Genomic DNA, 19,544 nt, shown 5'->3' on the forward strand with positions numbered 1-19,544 from the left:
TGCATGCATCATAATGCATTATGCACGTAATTTGCTTTTCAGCCTAATTGGGCATGCATGCGTCATACGTGCACGTACGTTGCTTAAACGTACTTATACTACAAGAAAAATAGATATTTGTGACCATATTTTTGCGACAAAAAAGACTATTTGCGATGACTCATTTAAGTTGAAAATAGTCATTTTACTAGAAATAACTGATCGCAAATAGACAGTTTTCTTGTAATGTTATATGTACTGGTTATGGATTATTATATTTATTCGTATTCTTTTGTGTGAGTAAGAAGGATAAGAGGGCAATCGGAGGTGGCTTCTCTACCTAAATGTGACCATAATTTTATTCTGTTGAGGACACGTTTCGTAGTCTTGCAACTAGTTCTTACAACCCTGCAACTAGAAAATGAGAGTGGCTCGGGGTGGTGAGGGATACCTTTGATGTTTAAGTCAATAGAATTTTATTATATCATTCGGTGATATATTAGCTTAAGCTTTTTAGGTACGTACCTTGGTCGGTATTTATACTTGGCCTGTTGAGTTGCTCCTCTTGAGTTGCTCCTCCATGAGATGGATGCCTTTTGACATGATACATTACCACCCGCATTGCTTGCTCTATTGTTATGGCGGTGTCAGGGTGAAAAGCTTTAGTAACATAGATGTAACATGTAGATGCACTCCCAAATCTCATGAACTAGCGAATCCCTTTTACTCTTGGATCTCGTTCTTGTAGTACTGGAAAGCGAATGGCCCAACATATCCTATCTGCTGAGAACCCTGATAGGAGGGGCCTAGCTAGACGGTGAAAAGCTGCACTCCTTCAAGTCAGAGTTTGAACCATAGCATAAATCCCAATCCCACAAGAAAACTCAATAGATCCTTAGGCAGATCATTAATACTAATTAATAATTTAAGATGAATCTATATTTGGATTTGAACGTAAGACTACTACATGCCAAACTTAAAAACCATTGAGCCATATTAAGGAAACTACCGTCAACGATTGTGACAGCAATGATTGAAATCAAACCAAGCGTGATTGAAGGACCTGCAATATATTGTGCATTGTTATTTTTGTAAACATTTACTTTCCAACATTTATACTTACCTTGTATATCATAGAGACGTTAAGGGACAGCCTGTACTCGACTCCCATTTCTTGTAAACCTTTCTATAAATACATATCCTCTCGATGGTAGTGGCATGAGAGTTTCCAAGAATCTTGGTTTTGTATTATGGTATCCAGAGCCTAAACAAGACCATTGTCCTTTCTTCCAGACCCGATCCCATGGCCTCATCCTCAATCCCTGTCAACCCCAGTAATGTTCACAGTCTTGTTACTGTTAAACTTACCAAAGACAATTATCTCCTATGGAAAACTCAAATCGTCCCGTACTTGCGTGAAGAGATGTTTAATCATCTCCTTGCCTTTGAATTAAGGATTGAGCAGCACCAATTTGCTCTAGAAGCCATGGTTGGTTCCGTAAATGTGGCTACTCGAAATGATGGACACTCGCGAGGTGGCAGATCTAATTCACAGACACGTTCTCCACACCAATAGCAATCTAACGGCTTCAACTCCAACTATAGAGGCCGTGGACATAGCCAACGTGGGAGAGGTGGCCAACCACTGAGTACTTCATCAAACTCACGTCCTACATGTCAGGTATGTGGTAAAAATGGGCACACTGCCGTGCAATGCTTCTACCGGTTTGATCATGCCTACCAACGCACTCCTCCCAACATGGCAGCTTACTTGACCTTGCCATTGTCACCAACCGATGCCAACTGGTACCCTGATACCGGTTCAACAAACCACCTCACAAATGATTTCCGCAATATCACTGTGCACTCTGAGCCTTACAACGACACTGATCAGATTCACGTCGGCGATGGGGCAGGTTTACTCATTAAGAATATTGGCACTGCTACTCTCTCAACACCAAATAAGTCATTTTCTTTGCATCAATTACTTCATGTACTGGTGCGAAGGTACTAGTGCGACATAGAATAATTTTACTCAGCTTCCTCATTTATTGAAAGGCATGTTGAAGACTGACAAGTTGGGCCTCCCGTATTTAAGATCTGGCTAATCTTTTGTCTCCATAATAAGGTATCATTTGATTTATATGTTTTATATTATTATTTTCATTTGCATATGCTGTGGTTTTGTAGGTTATATTGGTTTTCTGGTCCTTGCTTGTTTGATTTGATTGTAATTTTAGACAGTTTTTTTGGGTTAGGATGTTTTAAATTTTGAGGTCTAGGTTTTGGGCTTTTGATTTTGTATCCCTCAGGCCTCTTGATGTAACCACGGTTTTCCTCCGCCACAAGTGAGGGCAATCAATAAAATTGAGGTACCGTCCTCTTTCTAAAAAAAAAAAAAATTACTTCATATACCGCAGATTAAAAAAACTTTAATTTCTGTGAGTTAATTTTCTCGTGACAATAATGTTTACATTGAGTTTCACTCCTCTTTTTTTTTGGTGAAGGACGAGGCACTGGGACTGTTCTGCTACACTGCAAAACTAGGGACGGACTCTACAATTTTCCATCCACTGCCACTCCCACAAGATAGCCTCAAACCTTCATGTCTCAACGTGCTCCTCTTGATGTTTGGCACTGTCGGATGGGTCATCCATCCTATCAGACTGTACGACATCTCATCTCCAAGTTCTCCCTACCTATTTCGTCCAATAAAATGTCGAGTGTATGCTCTGCCTGTCAGCAAGGAAAGAGTCATCGTCTTCCCTTTTCAAATTCTTCGTCTATTTCAAATTCACCACTTGAATTAATTTTCTCTAATATTTGGGGACCCTCTCCTGTAATGTCTACAAATGGAAATAAATACTATGTGTCTTTTGTTGATCATTTTAGCAAATTTATGTGGCTATTCCCTCTCTCAAACAAATCCGATGTTATGAAAATATTTTGCTCTTTTCAAAAACTGGTTGAACGTCAATTTACCTACAAAATAAAATCTGTTCAAACCAATGTTTTGAATACCATACCGGATGGCGTACCGGTCAAGGCACTGGAACGAAATATTTCGGTACCGGTACCGTTTCGTGTACCGTTTCGAGATAGTCGATATATGAATAAATTATATATATAAATATATATAACAATTATATTCTAAAATAATAGTTTATATATGAATAAATTATATATAAATACATACATATATATAAATTATAAATAGTCTAGTCTAAATTGGGGGTAAAAAAATGAATTTGTAGTTTGAAAAAATGAAAAAAAAAAATGAAGGTCGAAATATCAGCCGGTACAGGCCGAAATTTAGGCCGAAACGGCCGGTACTGGCCGATATTTAAGCCGGTACGAAATACAGGTAGTATCTGTACCGGCCCAGTGGCCGGTACGGTAAATATCGACCGTACCGGCCGGTACGAAACGATTTTTAAAACTTTGGTTCAAACTGATTGGGGTGGAGAGTTTCGCTCTCTACACAACTATTTTGCATCAATTGATATTCAACACCGAGTCACTTGTCCCCATACATCCTAACAAAACGGGTTCATTAAACGGAAACACCGTCATATAGTCGAAACAAGACTCTCACTCTTATCCCATAGCAGTGTCCCTCATGCTTACTGGGATGATGCGTTTCTCATGGCTACGTATCTCGTTAATCAGCTCCCAACCACTTCACTTGGAATTTCACCCTTTGAAAAACTTCACAAATGTGCCCCAGATTTTCATCTTTTAAAATTTTTTTGTTGTGCATGTTTTCTTTTCCTTCGTCTATTTAATTGTCACAAACCAGATTTCAGATCAAAATAATGTGTTTTTCTTGGCTTTAACAACATGCATCGTGGGTTCAAATGTCTTGATATTTCCAGTGGCAAGATATTTGTCTCACGGCACATTATCTTCGATGAACAGTCTTTCCCTTTCGCAAGCCCACATAATAAATCCATTGACCTCAATTCCTCGTCAAGCCCCACTATCAATCTCCCTCCATTCTTGTAAACGACACTCTCCCAAATACTCATTTGTCGTCCCTCACATCAAACGACACATCTCATACCAACTTAAATCCCACGACATCGTCTAACTCTTCTTCCTCAGAGTCCTCCATACAAGATCTTCGCCCATCATTGAAACCGTGCCTTCCTTACCAGAAAACACCGACCCCTTTCCCACCTCCACTGCTCCCACGTCTTCTCCTTCTCCGTCTGTAGAACATGTCGTTGCTGCTGCACCCTCGGAAACTCGACTTCATCAAATGACCACCTGGTCTCAGAATAATATAATGAAACCGAAACAGCTCACAGACGGTACAATCAGGTACCTTTTGCCGCAAACCTTTCTTGTTACATGTACTGTTCTTGACGCACCTTCTTCATATTCTGAGGCATCCAAACACTATGAATGATGCAAAGCCATGGACGAAGAATTTACTGCCGTTATGAAAAATGGCACCTGGTTATTAATCCCTGCCAGGCCAGACATGAACGTCATTGATTCCTGGTGAATTTTTAAATCAAAATGCAAGTCCGATGGTTCCCTTGAGTGGAGGAAGGCCCGATTAGTTGTGAAAGGCTATCACCAACAACCAGGGATTGACTTCGACGACACTTTCAGACCGGTTGTCAAGCCAACCACCATCAGACTTGTTCTCAGTTGTGTTGTTTCCAATCGATGGCAGGTTCACCAAATTGATATTCAAAATGCTTTCCTCCATGGGTACTTAACTGAGGAGGTATTTATGCATCAACCCGTCGGCTATGTGCATCCCAACTTTCCAAACCACGTTTGTCAGCTGCACAAAGCACTGTATGGGCTGAAACAAGCCCCGCGGGCATGGTACCATCGACTGCAAGAGCACCTCCTCTCCAATGGCTTTGTCAACTCTAGCTCCGATTCATCTTTCTTTATATACAGACAAGGTTCGAATACTCTTTTTCTCCTAGTGTACGTCGACGATATTTTAATCACTGGTTCCAGTTCCAACTCCATCTCTCAACTCATCACCAATCTAAGCAGTGCTTTTGCTGTGAAAGACTTAGGGAGCTTAAACTATTTTTTGGAAATCAAAGCCATTCATGTTGCCAATGGACTCCTCTTGTCACAAAGTTAATATATTCACAAAGTTAATATATTTACAACCTCCTTCAACGCATGAAGATGATTGATGTGAAGCCAGTATCATCCCCGATGTCTTCCTCCCAAAAACTCTTATTATTTTCGGGTGCCTCACATTCTGATCCTGCCAATTATAGGAGTGTTGTCGGAGCTTTACAGTATCTCTCTTTGACTTGACCGGACATTTCTTTTGCAGTGAACAAGGTTTGCCAATTCATGCACAAATCCATTGAGGAACACTGGACAACAGTGAAATGAATTTTAAGGTACCTAAAATTCTCCATCAATTTTGGTCTTTTCATTAGGCCTAGCTCCTCCACACAATTGTCTATTTACTCAGACGCTGACTGGGCGGGATGCCCCGATGATCGTAAGTCTACTTCTGGATTTTGTATTTATTTTGGTGACAATTTAATCTCATGGAGTTCCAAAAAATAAAAGACGGTAGCACGTTCAAGCACTGAAGCCGAGTATCGAGCAGTTGCGCATGCCATAGCCGAATCCCTCTGGCTACAGTCTCTAATGCGTGAACTTGGCATCTTTATTCCTCAACATCCAATACTATGGTGCGACAATATAAGGGCTATATATTTGACAACCAACCCAGTCTTCCATGCACGTACCAAACATGTCGAAATCGACTATCACTTTGTCCGGAAAAAAGTGCAACAAAAGACACTAGAAGTTCGATTCATTTCAAGCAAGGACCAGCCTGCCGATGGACTTACAAAACCCATTGTCTCGGCCAGATTTAATTTTCTCAGGGACAAGCTCAACGTGCATGTTTGTCCGATGAGCTTGAAGGGGCATATTAAGGAAACTACCGTCAACGATTGTGACAGCAATGACTGAAATCAAACCAAGCGTGATTGAAGGACCTGCAATATATTGTGCATTGTTATTTTTGTAAACATTTACTTTCCAGCTTTTATACTTACCTTGTATATCATGGAGACGTTAAGGGACAACTTGTACTCGGCTCCCATTTCTTGTAAACCTTTCTATAAATACATATCCTCTCGATGGTAGTGGCACGAGAGTTTTCCAGAATCTTGGTTTTGTATTAAGTCACCATATATCCTTGGTGGTCGCTGGCTGCATGTGGATTTAGTTGGGTGCAAGCCACCCTGTTCAAACAATGAAATATGATTCATATATACATATGTTGCTGGGTGCAAATGCAATTTAGACAAACAATGACATTTTATCATTTAATATAATTTATAAACGTTAGTCCACAGAAAAAAATATTTCATATAAAAATAAAATTACTTGATATGATATGTCAAGATTAATATCTATCACTTTTACAATTTAACATACCATATTAAATAATATCAGTTTATAAATCTTCTTTTTTTATAATTTTTGTTTTGTTAGACATAGCACTTATCATGTAATTAGGTGAGCATCATCCACTTTTTATTTTTTTTGAAGTCTCAATCAATCAATTAAGCATCCTCACCAAACCAGTTGGGTTCCCACATTTAGTGCATTAATGTATTGTAAAACCACTTGCATGATTTTGGGTAAATTTCAACAATACGTGGCGATCTTGACAAGAAAGTTTTGGGGACTTGGACTCGAAGATCACTTTGCTTAGTAATTATGAGAAAGACTCGTGATAAAAGGGCATACATGATCTATATATTATATGCAGAAATGGTAGGGCGAAAAGATGGATATATAGAGTGAATTTTCAAAAGTTTATTTTTGCTTTTCTAATCTTTCTAGTTGTCTCATTAACTTTTTGGCTTGTCGACGATTCGATTAAATATGCTTGTGGAGCATGTTCCTTCCCCCCTTGAAGGATGACGCCTATGCTGTCTATGCATGATTTCATTCTGTCAAGCATAGTGATCTGTTGCATTTTCTATTTTTTGTTTCTAGGAATCATATGTGGTACATATATTATATGGTTAACAGCGCCAGGATGTTTAATTTCCACAATACACACTATATGATAAGATTACGGCTTCGTTTGGATAGTGAGATGAGATGAAATGACATGGTTTTAGATGGAAGTTAAATAAAATATTATTAGAATATTATTTTTTAATATTATTATTGTTTTGAGATTTAAAAAAATTAAATTGTTTATTATATTTTATATTAGAATTTGAGAAAGCTGTAATGATGAGATGAGATGAAACTGTTTCTGTAACCAAACGATTCTACATAATCTATCTTAATTAATAATTAGACGTCACACAATTTTATCTCTTTAGATGGAACGCTAAAATCATGATGATGTGAATTATTTCATAAAGTAACGTTTGGTCGTTCCCTAGATATTTATTTTGCTTAATTTTTTTTTATATATATAAAAGAGAAACATTAAATAATATTTTTATTTTAAATTTACTATTTGAACTTTTTAAGATGGGAATAGTTAATTGATCATTTATGCCTTCATGTTCATGTGATCGCAGATAAGTTCATCCAGCTTTGCAGCCATTAAATTCATAAACCATAGTTGAATTACTCTAGCTATAGCTCACACACGCACAAAAGTTGATATATGATATAATCTGTCTTAAATTAAAACTTAAAAGTTGAGATGTGTTAAGTCTACATGCAAAGAAATTTAGACACTGATCACATTTTTAATATAATACGTCAGATCTACTTTATAATAATAAAAATTTTACAATTTGATAGAAAGCTGCGCTAGTTTTTTTATGTAAAATTTCAACGTAGACCAAACATTTTTTTAAATTTGGTGCAAAACCAAACAAGCCCAAATTATTGAGGTTTTTTCTTTTTTCAATTTTCTTGAAAATAGGCCCAAATTTAATGGGCCAAAAATTGGGTAATCAATTTGGGTCCAAGAATTGGATGATTGTACACCCATTGCCCCACAGAAACTATCCCGACCAAAAGAGTTAAATAAAACTTTGTCGTTTTATCTAAACGACGTCGGTTTCCCTTCTCAAGTGGTAACGAAACTTCCACCCATCGTCTGCTTCCTCCTCCCAAAACAACCAGATCACCCTCTCTCTCTCTCGCTCTCTCTCTCTCTCTCTCTCTCTCTCCAAAATGGATTTTCGCATTCGAAGCATGTTCTTCCTGCTTATCCTCTCCTCGCTCCTCTGCTCTCAAGCTAGGGTTTGTTATCTCCCTCTCCCTCTCTCTCAATCTGATATGCACCCATATATACATACGAGTATGTGTCGAAGGTATGGCTTTGGATCTGATAATTCTCTGTTTATGTTGCTTTGCTTTCGATCCAGGCTGAAGGTACTGGTTCCGTTTTCTTCATCGATAGTTCCGCTCGTCAATTTCTTCGCACTCCATCATCTAACGATGCCGTTGAGGTAATTCCTATAATTAATAACCTTTTATTTTCCCTGATTCGTTCATTAATTAATTTAGATCAGTATTTTCTGTTGTGGGACATTGTGTTAATCTTTTAGCTATATCGGTTGCTATTTTCCGGTTTCTGAGGAACTGTAATAATGGTAATAAGAAACTTTAGTTTGAATCTGTCTAAAGAACTCGAAATACATGTATATCGCAGGGTCAGGAACTTTATTAAGTTTTAATTTAGATGCATGTCGGGTCTAGCTACTATTGTAAAGAGCTAGAAATGTAATATTGAAACGAACTCGGATAGTTGGACCTGAACTTAGTTTGATTTTAGTGGTGTTCATGGGATGATTTGAGGGTATCAATTTCATTTCTGATCATTGTGGCGTAGAACATTTTTGAGTATTCGTTTGTTATCGATGATCAATTGTTCTATGCAAACACAATTGGGAAGAGTAATTTTATATTGTAACCTGAACTCTGGACAAGGGTTGTATATGATCCTATATTTAAATGCATTGGTCCCCCCCACCCCCAAAAAAAAAAAAAAAAAAAAACAAATATGATTGTCTCACCATCTGTGCCATCTTTTCCACTTTCACAGCCTGATTCAATGTTGCCCTCAGAAGTTGGAGCTGCTGTATCAGTCTTGCTTGGTTTTTTACCACCTTCAACGCTTTCGTCCGCTGGCTCATCTAAGGTTACTGAAATAATTTTATGAGTAATTCAAAATAGAACTTTTATGTTCTTTTGTGTCTTTGGTATTGGAAAGGTTGGTCTATAACAGTGTTTGTCTTTTTCAGTTAAATGATGTCCTCATGCCTAATCCATTTGATAGGCCTCGTGCTGTTTTTATGCTGGACGTTCAAGGGACAGGTTCTGCACTTGGTTTTAAAATGCATTTTGAGGACTTAACTCTCAGTTATTATTGTGTTATACTAATTTTGTTCGCCTAGTATTTGTTTGAATGCATTTATATGTGCAGATCCTAAGCTTGTGGTCAACTCAGCTAATGCGCTGTTCAGCAGTTCCTCTATGAGAGAGGTTAGTTTAGGTCTGGAGAAAGCTGCTGACATTCAACTTCCAGGTACCTGGTCATTTTTTAACATTTATGATTGGCTAAGTTATTGTGAAAGGATGAAAATCCTTTGCATCTAGATCATTTTATCATTAGATGCTGACATATCACTTGTATGAATTGTTACAGATGAGAATAAAGTCTCTGTCTTTTATCTGGACGAACTCTTCGTTGATTACACTGACAAAGAAATTGGTGAATTCGTGAGTCATGACTGACATTATCATCCTCTACATTTCATTCGCATGCTGTTTATCTCTTTCATGTTGCTGTTTCATTTTGTTCACATCTGAAGACTTAGGTAGTTAGGTTTCTATCTCATTATGTGTTTAGGCATCCACCCATCCCCGTTTATCTCTTTCATGTTGCATTTTCATTTTGTTTGCATCTGAAAACTTAGGTTTCACTTTTCTTTTGTGTTTAGGCATCTTGGATGGGTGGATCTTATGTTGCTGATTCCCTGAAGCCATTAAATGGAGAGTTAACCATCCCTTTGGCAGATGGTACCGCTGTGAATCTTCATATGTCTAAGGTTTACACAGGATTTAATATTGTTTTTTATTCTGTTCTGTTTTTTATTGTGTATTAATTTTATGATTTCTAGATTTGTACTGTATGTTATTTTCTTTAATAACCAAGTTTCTGTGTTTTTTTTTTTTTTTTTTTGAAAAAATAAATTTCAAACATTTTCAGAATGCAGACAGAGAATTCACTGCTAGTCTTCTGTCCCTCATTTGCAATTTCAAAAAGGCACTAGAGTTGCATGAAGATTTGGTGGAAAGCGCTCACAGTCCAGCCGAGTTGATAATGGGCTGTTTTGATGGCATTAAGGTGGTATATATAACCCCCTTTTTTGTTTTGATATATGGATGTTAGGTTATGCCAGCCAATTTGCTGCGTGGTATCATCTTAATTATCATATGAGTCTGAGTCACAAGAACATGGCATAAATATGAGTGTCCAACATGGATTAAGCTTTGGGGTCTTGGACACAGGTTTGATATGCCAGTTCTTCGAGTCCTTGAGACGCATCTTTTAGGACTAATGAAATGAAATGGAAAAACAGCACTAAAAAAGTAAACTTGAGCATCCATTTTAAATTGTGTTGCCTTTTTTGCCTTTTTAGGAGTAATGAAGTCAAACAGAAAAACAGCACTAATTCATTAACTCCCTCTGAATCTTGTGTGACAGTTACGGATAAGCATTCATGCACTTCCTCTCATTGGTGTTAGAATCTGGCTCTTTTTTTTTTTTTTACTCCCAGATCTGCTATCAAATATTTGAGGGCTGCATACAATATTTTTGAATATGAAAATTCAGTGTGAATTTTACCAAAAACTCACTGAAGACTTTGGGTAATCTTACTCATTCTTTTTTCAACCATGATGGTTACCATCTTCTATGAAATATTGATGGTAAACATTTGTCAGCCAAGCCCCTTATAGATGCTTTATCGTGACATGTTGTAGTTGTTAGATTCAAGAGGCTTGATCTTGGAAAAGTCCATTTCAAGGCTACACAATGTTGCACTTATTAAAAAAAAAAAAAGGCTGCACAATGTTGTGCCCTTTCACTTGTTAGGAGTGTCCCTTTGTCCCTTTAGGAAGAGAGGATTTGTGATACATCATAGGTTACTTTGTCCTAGTTGGAAAATTTGACGAAACCCATTTGTTTATCTATATTGTTGATGGCTTCAACTCGTCTTATATATAATTTGGCCTGGGGTTCCTGGATTACGTTGCTCCAATTACCTGCTTGGTTGGCTTATTAAATACTAAATCCCTAAAGAAGACTTCTTCTGCCGTTACCTTGTTCGTAATTATGGAGAAATTTTAAGGAATCAAATGATAGGGGATTCATATTGGGAGGAGCTCAATATCTCTTGGGGAATGTTTTTCACAATTTGGGATGAGCCAAATAGCAGTTTTGGTTGTTGGGGACTGACAGTTCTTTTTATTTTTATTTTTTTGTTTTTTTTTTGTTGGCTGATGTGCTTAAAATATTGAGCTTTTCAGTATTAATAGGAAATTCATTGTATCCCAATGTAGTATGATAAGTTTGAAGTTGAGTTATTCAGATTTTCTTCTTCAGCAAGCTTTTGAGATTATGAGTTCCCTTTTGTTTCGAAAGAAAACAAGTTTTAACAATAAGATTTCCCGGCATTTTGTACAAGAAGGAAACCTGTATGATCTTAAATTCATGGGATGAAAGTTTCTTTTTAATAAGTAACTTGGGGCGAAAGTTAATTAATTCTACAATCTTAAATATGTATGCTTTCTTCATATGTGGATATGTGTGCGTCTCTTACGCTGTAATTTACTAATTTTAACTTCTGCATCTTTTTTATCATTCATGTGTGAACAGGCTTTGCAAGAGCATTATGGATCTGAAGGTTTTGCTAGGCATGGAGTGGGTCTATTACTTGCTACTTTGTCCAAGATGTTTGATTCATTCCAAGAAGCATACCAAGGTCAATTATCTTAGTAATTTGAAAATTACATACTCATAAATATTTAGCATTGTGGCTATTCCGATGCCATGATGCTGTATCTATTCATTGCTGCGATACCAATTTAATTTGACCAAGACTCCTAATTTACATTATGGGCTCCACATGGTAGACACTGTTAGACTTTCTTATTCTGTTTCTACAATCTCCTTGAAGTTCTATTCATGCAGGCAAGTGGAATAGGAAAGTAGTTCGTAAATTTAAGAACCTAAACGTACATTTCATGCATGGTACGCCCTTTTGAAGTACATATTGCTGTTATGCGGAAGATATCAGCTGATTTTGAGGAAGTTTCAGCCATCCTTGGGATTTTTATTGTTGATTACGTCTTTGTAATTAATTGGTTGAAATTTTAATTCTTTTATTGTCATTTAAATTAATGCTAATTGATAATATGGCAGGTCAAATTGTTGGAGTTGTCTTCTTTAGTGGGTCATCTACCACCGAGTCAGACAAGATGTTGAATGTGGTGTATACTTCTCAGACATCTGCACGCTGGTTGGTCGATACAGAAGGATCCCACAACATGACTGATCCACGAGTGTTGTTGGTTAGGCGGACTCTTGCCTGGATCACTGGAATTATTCTTCTCATTTCAACTCTCTTCGGGGTAAGATTGGATATTCATAAAGGCCTAGTGGCACTTTTAATAGAAATAAAGTTTCAAATCAATACTGTCGCACTATGCAACACAGGATCTGTGTGTGCTAAAGGCCTAGCAGCATGCTTTATACAAATTAAATTGAAATCAATGTGTTAAATATGAAATGTGAATCTCCTTCTAGTTCGAGGGTGCAAACTGCAAAGTGTATTTATCCCAAGGAAATAACTTCAGCAATGTACACCCTCCAATGGAGAATTACGACATCAGCTTCACACAGAATATTCAAAAAGGACATCCGTCATGTGGGGTGGCTAGGGGTAGGCCACCACAGAGGGTTATAGGCAAGTAGGCATACCACCTCACGTGAGGTGGTTCTTCAGCCATCCTCATGGCGTGAGCCGTGAAGAGATCCACCAGGTGCAGGGTCATAGGCAAAGCCACCTTACAGGTTCCCCCTTCATGTTGGGAGATCCACCATGCGTGGGGTGTTTCTTGGTGACCGATCCCACCCCCCATCCAAAAAAAAGGGTTGACCACCCATGGGAGTGGCTGGGTGGATGAACCACCCTCTTCGGGTGGCTGGCCACCTCCCTTAAGCAGTGGTTCTTCCACCACCCTTAGTTGTTTCTTTTTTTTTTTTTTTTTTTTTTTTTTTTTTTTGTCAATGTTATTCAATAATTTTGTTTCTAAGTTACCCTTTTAAGAAGAGTTTGGATCTTGAGAGAGTGCTTTTTGGTTATTTTGTGGAAGCTAGCATGGCAGCTTTCCATTGGAGGAGAGTGTAAAAGACCCGGTGTCATTGAAGCTATTCACTATGATAATTTTGTTATGTTTTAACTGAATGGATTAGGTGGATGACATTGTATATTAAGTGGCAACATCATCATTTTTTGCTGCCTTTTTTTGTCTGCAGGTATACTTCCTTCTCAATATGCCCATTGCAAGGGACACCCTCCTGTATTCTAACGTCAAGCTCGACTAAGCTTGAAAAGGAGATGATTGATTAGGCCATGTCTTCCCTGAACCTATTTTACATGGGTGTTTTGTAGATGCATCGTTACCTATGTCCATGTTTAAGTTTATGGATACCATTCCTTAGTTATTATACGGTATTGAACCGGTTGCTCTAGCTAACAAGATCTCTTGGTTTATCTGTGGCGGCTAGATCAATGAAAGAGGGGTTTGTAGCCAAAAGAGAGAAAAAAAAAAAAAATGGTACAGTACAGGTAGCATGGGGTGGGAGGAGGACGGATGAGAATTCTATGATGATGTGCATTTAGGTATTCATGGAGATGATGCGTCGATGTGGTACTTGGTGGGTTATCTTCTGGATCATCTTTCTTGTTTCTGAGATTCTGAATAATGAAAATGCAAGTTTGATTCTTTTCTTATTTCCCCTTAATGATACATAGTCACGTGTGCATGTGCATATCCAAGTGTCTGATGGAGGGTGTCCAACCTATCTATCTTTTTATTACCTGAAACATTAAATTGAATTTCTTAGTAGAGCGTCATGTCATGTTAGCATTTGACCTTTTTCTGATGAGCCAGGTAGGCAGCACACCGGAGAGCGATATATATGAATTTTTCCGACCAGATGATAGATGTTATGCTTGGATATAGGGTTGGTACTCTTTGACATGGCCCATAAATGCGATATGAATAATAGGGTTAGAGTCCAGTATAATTAAACCTGAATCAATCTGAATCTGACACAAATATAATTGATCCAACTAATAATTATGTCACGAGTGGACCCAATTCATCCGTTTATTTGATACACAATTTTCATAATGTATCATTTCCTTTGAATTTCCTCGCAATACTTATAATAATGAATAAATTTTTATCCGAGTCAATATATGGCTCGGACAACCTCCACCCGGAGTTTTTATTTTAGTTGATTCAAGATCATCTTCTGACAAGTAGGTCAGGAACCTAAAGGTATAAGTTTCGATTTAAAGCCAGGAAGGCGAGAGTGTAGGGCAGTTATAGGTTCAAACCCGAGGGCCGAGAGTGGTAAGTTCACAGACCCCTGAGATGTGACGGTCGGTGTTGTTTTAAGACAAAATGAGTTAGATAAATAGATTCAATTCAACAATTAGTTTCAGGTAGGTTATGCCGCCTGACATAGTTAATGAGGAAGACTGTGCTTTTGAAGCATCAAAATCGTCTGTGTTGGGATTGTGGAAGATTCTAAAACTTGATGTTAGCACGATCTATCGAACCAATTGGTTTGAGAGATCTATGCATACACAGTTTTGCGTGCATACTGTTGCACAAACTTATGCTATTTCCAAAACTCAAGAAAAATGTTATTTTTTTCAAGAAAAACAGATAACCAAATTCTTGGAGTAAGGTTTTAGATATATTCATATTGGATCTATCCAAATTGCTGCCAAACCTTTAACAAGGAGAAGCATCAATGCATCCGTATTATTTTGTTTAAGGGATGCTAGATTCAATAATTTTGAAACAAGTATTCTCGGAATGATCCAATCATCTCTAACGGATGGACCAGTCCATTTTAATTGTTATCCTGATTTAACACTTGTTCTTGATGATAAACATATTTTAAAATGTTTGACCTTAAACATTTTAACTTCTGGATATGATATGCTTAAGGGTAGCAAACTCCTTACTTTGATTTACAGGATTTATTATCGTCTTTTAAAAACGAGTTTAAATCCAAAGGCAATTGCAAAACCCATCCAGGGAAAAACTCTTCTGATCCAGAGTTCAACCCCAGGTGTAGATGTTTCAACTCCAAAAATGATTTTTTGGAAAGATATAATTCTTCCCAAAGAATGGATTTTGAAAAGAAGTTCCTCCTATCCCTCGAAACCCTGTTGACGGTTACCCAAGTAACATTCAACAGTATTTGGATGGAACTATTAAAATAAGCTTTGATCAGACTAGATCTCCAGGGCTAAGAAGAAATTCTTTTGCTGGATCCAGTTCTTCTTTTGCAGGGTCAGAAATTCCAGTAAGAAGAGATCAAAATCTCAAATAATTTCTAGAAGATTCTGTTAAAACAGCCCAACCTGTTAATCCTGTTTTAAAACTGAAAGGACTTTCTACGTCCTCTCAGGTTACTTCTGCTTTTTATTCTGCACAGGATACTGGATCCTCTAAAAACCAGCCTATTCATAATGAAGCTGATAAAGAAGATGATAATTCATCTTTATCACTTACAGCTTCAGATATGGTAGCTCCTGTTACACCTCAAATTCATCACAGTCTAACTGTGCTGAACAAACCATTTGCGTTTGATCTTGTTTATCTTTTTGAAGAATATAAACTTTCCAAAAATAGTGTTAGGCGAAAAGCTTATCACTCAAAGTATTCCGAAAAAGAAAAACAACGTGTTAAACAAAAATGGAAAGAAGAAATGAATAAGTAGCAAAAACATATTCTTTTCTTTGATTTTGTTAAAAATATTTATGTTTCTAACAATACTTTAAATGTTGTTAAAACTGATTTTGTCAAGGAAGAAGGTAAAATGATAGTTCAGTCTAGCCATCCACCTTTGGAGACTGTTTTCATCACCCATAAAGGGGTTGAGATATCTGCTTTACCTTTCAAAATCTCGGAAACTGTTTCCAAAGATCCTGAGAATGACAAGATTCTTAAAGAAACAAAAAAGATTATTTCTCAAAATAACTTTGTGAATCTTGCTCTTCATACGATCGGACAACAGTTAGATCGGATTGAAGAAAATGTTGAAAAACCTGATCCTATTCCTTTGGTTTTGACTACAGATCAACCAAAGAAAATAATTGAAAAACTTTTGATCATCTTACCTGAAATTCAAGCCAAAATTGACTTTAAAAATCCACAGGCAAAGACTTTAGAAAAGATTGATCAAATGCTTAATGATCTGAAAAAGGAACAGCCTTCTACTAGTGTTTTGTCTAACAAAGGAATAGAAGAAGAAGTTCTTATTGAAACTACAGATGAGTCTTCTAACGATCACTCTTCTGAAGAAAAGAATCTTGATTTACTTGAAAAGAATTTTCAAGATATTGTTTTAAAACCTGAAATAGCTAGATTTTCTTCAAAAGGACCCAAACCAATGAGTCTAACGAAAAACTGGTATTCCAGGCCTACTCCTCCTGATTTACAGTTTGAAGAAAAAGTTTTTCAAAGCCAATCTTCTTACTCTGCCGACAAGGTCTACGAGTGGAATATTGATGGTTTCTCTAAACAAGAAATTATGAATACTATGAATAAAATATCTCTTGTGGCAAATGCTTATGTAAATAACAATATTAGGCAATTTGATATTGTTAAGATTTTAACACAAGGATTTTCCGGTGTTTTGAGAAACTGGTGGGATAAACACCTAACCAGAGATGCAAAGGAAACTATTCAGAACGCTGTCAAGTGTAATGATGAAGGATTACCTATTTTTTATGAATCCATTGGATCTGCCCAATCTAATGGAGTCAATACCTTGATTTATACAATTTTAAAGTATTTTATTGACACACTATCTGATATAACTAGTCGTATCAGCAACCAGTTAAATAATCTTAGATGTCATCAGATGTCTGATTATAGATGGTACTAAGATGTTTTTATTTCCAAAGTAATACTTCGAGATGATAGTCAGAAGCCTTACTAGAAAGAAAAATTCATTGATGGATTACCTCGCTTGTTCGCTTACAAAGTGAAGGATGAATTTACTATTGCTGGGTCTCTAAATTACGATACATACACCTATGGTGATATCTGTGCTGTAATTAAGAAATTTGGTATTAGTATATGTAATGATCAAAGAATGCTTCGTGAGCAAATGAGAAATAGCAAGAAAGCCAAATATGAAATTAGAACATTTTGTGAACAATTTGGACTTCCTGCTATAGCTCTCTCTAAAAGGAAGCACAAGTTTTCTAAACCTCATGGTGGTATCAAGAGAAAACCCCGTGATGAATTTTATAAGAAAACTTATAAAAAACCATTTTCTAAGCCATTTTCTAAGAAAAAGAACTCTAAAGATTTTTCTCAAGGAAAATGTTTTATTTGTGGCAATCCAGGACATTTTGCTGATAAATGCCCCCAGAAAGCCAGAAAAGACAAAAAACTAAAAAATAGGTTTAATCAGTTGAATATTGATAACAATGATAAAGAAGAACTATTTCAACTCCTAGAAATAGCTTCGTCTTCATCATCTGATATCCTTGAGTTCAGTTCTAGTGATTTAGAATATCACTCAGAAACTGAATCTCCAGATTCTACTGATCCTAAGTTAGGTTGCAATTGTAAGGATACTTGTTGCTAGACAAAGGGTAAGACAATTCATGTCTTATTTAAATTTGAATAACAAGAAAACCTATTGCTAACCTATAATAAATCTTGAGCTTAAGGAAGAATATCTTCTTAAATTAAGAAAGACTATGGCTCGCCAAGAACCAGAGTCTTCTAAGCAAAGGATTAGTTTTCAAGAAACCTTGGAAAGATTTCAAAAGAAAAAATCCAAGGAAATTTCTACAAATGATTTACAATATGAAATAAATCTTGTTAAAAAAGAAATCGTTGAACTCAGATCTGAGGTTAACAACCTTAAGTCTGAAAATGAGATTTTAAAACAAGAATTTCTAGTGTTTAAAATTGATAAACAACTTGATCAGGATATTCTTTCTGATAATGAGCAAACAAACGATTCTGATTCAAGCCAACATAAGTTAGCTACTGATAATCAGATTTATTTGATCCATCATACCATTCCTCCAAAATGGTTTTCTAGGCTCACCATTGTAGTCGTCCATGATTTTCAATTTTCTGTTGTTGCTATGATTGATTCTGGATCAGACCTGAATTGTATTCAGGAAGGACTCAGTCCTAGCAAATATTTTGAAAAATCCTCTGAGAGATTATTTTCTGCAAATGGATCTCAGATGAAAATCACATATGAGCTAAACAATGCTCATGTTTGTCAAAACAATGTTTGCTTTAAAATCCCCTCTGTTTTAGTTAGAAATATGTCTGATAAAGTGATTTTAGACATTCCATTCATTTCTGCTTTATATCATTTTCTGACTGAAAAAGACGGTATTACAACCGACCCCTTTGGTCAAAAAGTCAAATTCAAATTTGCATCTCGTCAAGAGATTGATCGAGATAAAAGTTTGAAATCTTTGCTCTTTGCAAAAGAAAAACATCTGAATTTCCTTCAACAAGAAATCAGATATAAAAAGATTTCTGAACAATTATCTTCGCTAATTTTAATTTCAAAAATTGATGATTTTAACAAGCGTCTTGTTTCTGATGTTTGTTCTGATTTACCAAATGCTTTTTGGTATAGGAAGAAACATATTGTTTCTCTTCCCTATATCAAAAATTTTGATGAAAGCACTATTTCCACTAAAGCCAAACTCATTCAGATGAATAGTCAAACTTTAAAATTTTGCAAAAAAAAAAAATTGCAGACCTTAAGGATAAGGGCATAATTAGAGACAGCATGTCCCCTTGGTCTTGGCCAGCCTTTTATGTACGAAAAAATGCAGAACTAGAAAGAGGTACCCATCGTCTAGTCATTAATTACAAACCCTTGAACAAAGTCTTGCAGTGGATTATGTACCCTATTCCCAACAAAAATGACTTAATTTATAGGTTGAATGATGTTGTAGTTTTTTCCAAATTTGACCTCAAATATGGTTTTTGGCAAATCCAGATAGCCGAGTCAGACTAGTATAAGACAGCCTTTGTTACCCCTTTTGGTCATTTCGAATGGAATGTAATGCCATTCGGTCTCAAAAATGCCCCTAGTGAGTTCCAACATATCATGAACGATGTTTTTAACTCGTTCTCTGCTTTTACCATCGTCTATATAGATGATGTCCTTATTTTTTCTAAATCTATTGATGAACACTGAAAACATTTGAATTCGTTTCTAGACATCATTAGAATCAATGGTCTTGTCGTTTCAGCGAAAAAGATCA

General features: G+C 36.5%; 1 protein-coding gene across 2 annotated transcripts; it reads left to right on the forward strand.

The window, feature by feature from the left end:
- Window positions 1-8,004: 8,004 nt before the first annotated feature.
- On the forward strand, window positions 8,005-13,991 carry LOC121239386. Of its 2 annotated transcripts, XM_041136651.1 has the most exons (12): window positions 8,032-8,208; window positions 8,334-8,417; window positions 9,014-9,109; window positions 9,213-9,285; window positions 9,395-9,496; window positions 9,617-9,690; window positions 9,912-10,019; window positions 10,181-10,318; window positions 11,852-11,957; window positions 12,398-12,606; window positions 13,514-13,606; window positions 13,720-13,991. In XM_041136651.1, the coding sequence occupies exons 1-11, from the start codon at window positions 8,140-8,142 to the stop codon at window positions 13,580-13,582; spliced, it is 1,128 nt and encodes a 375-aa protein (XP_040992585.1). In that variant the 5' UTR covers window positions 8,032-8,139; the 3' UTR covers window positions 13,583-13,606; window positions 13,720-13,991. The 2 variants fall into 2 exon arrangements, with proteins under 2 accessions (XP_040992577.1, XP_040992585.1); XM_041136643.1 differs by having other exon boundaries at window positions 8,005-8,208; window positions 13,514-13,991.
- The last annotated feature ends 5,553 nt before the right edge of the window (window positions 13,992-19,544 follow it).

This window comes from Juglans microcarpa x Juglans regia, chromosome 1D, assembly GCF_004785595.1.
Source record: "Juglans microcarpa x Juglans regia isolate MS1-56 chromosome 1D, Jm3101_v1.0, whole genome shotgun sequence".
Taxonomy (NCBI): Eukaryota; Viridiplantae; Streptophyta; class Magnoliopsida; order Fagales; family Juglandaceae; genus Juglans; species Juglans microcarpa x Juglans regia.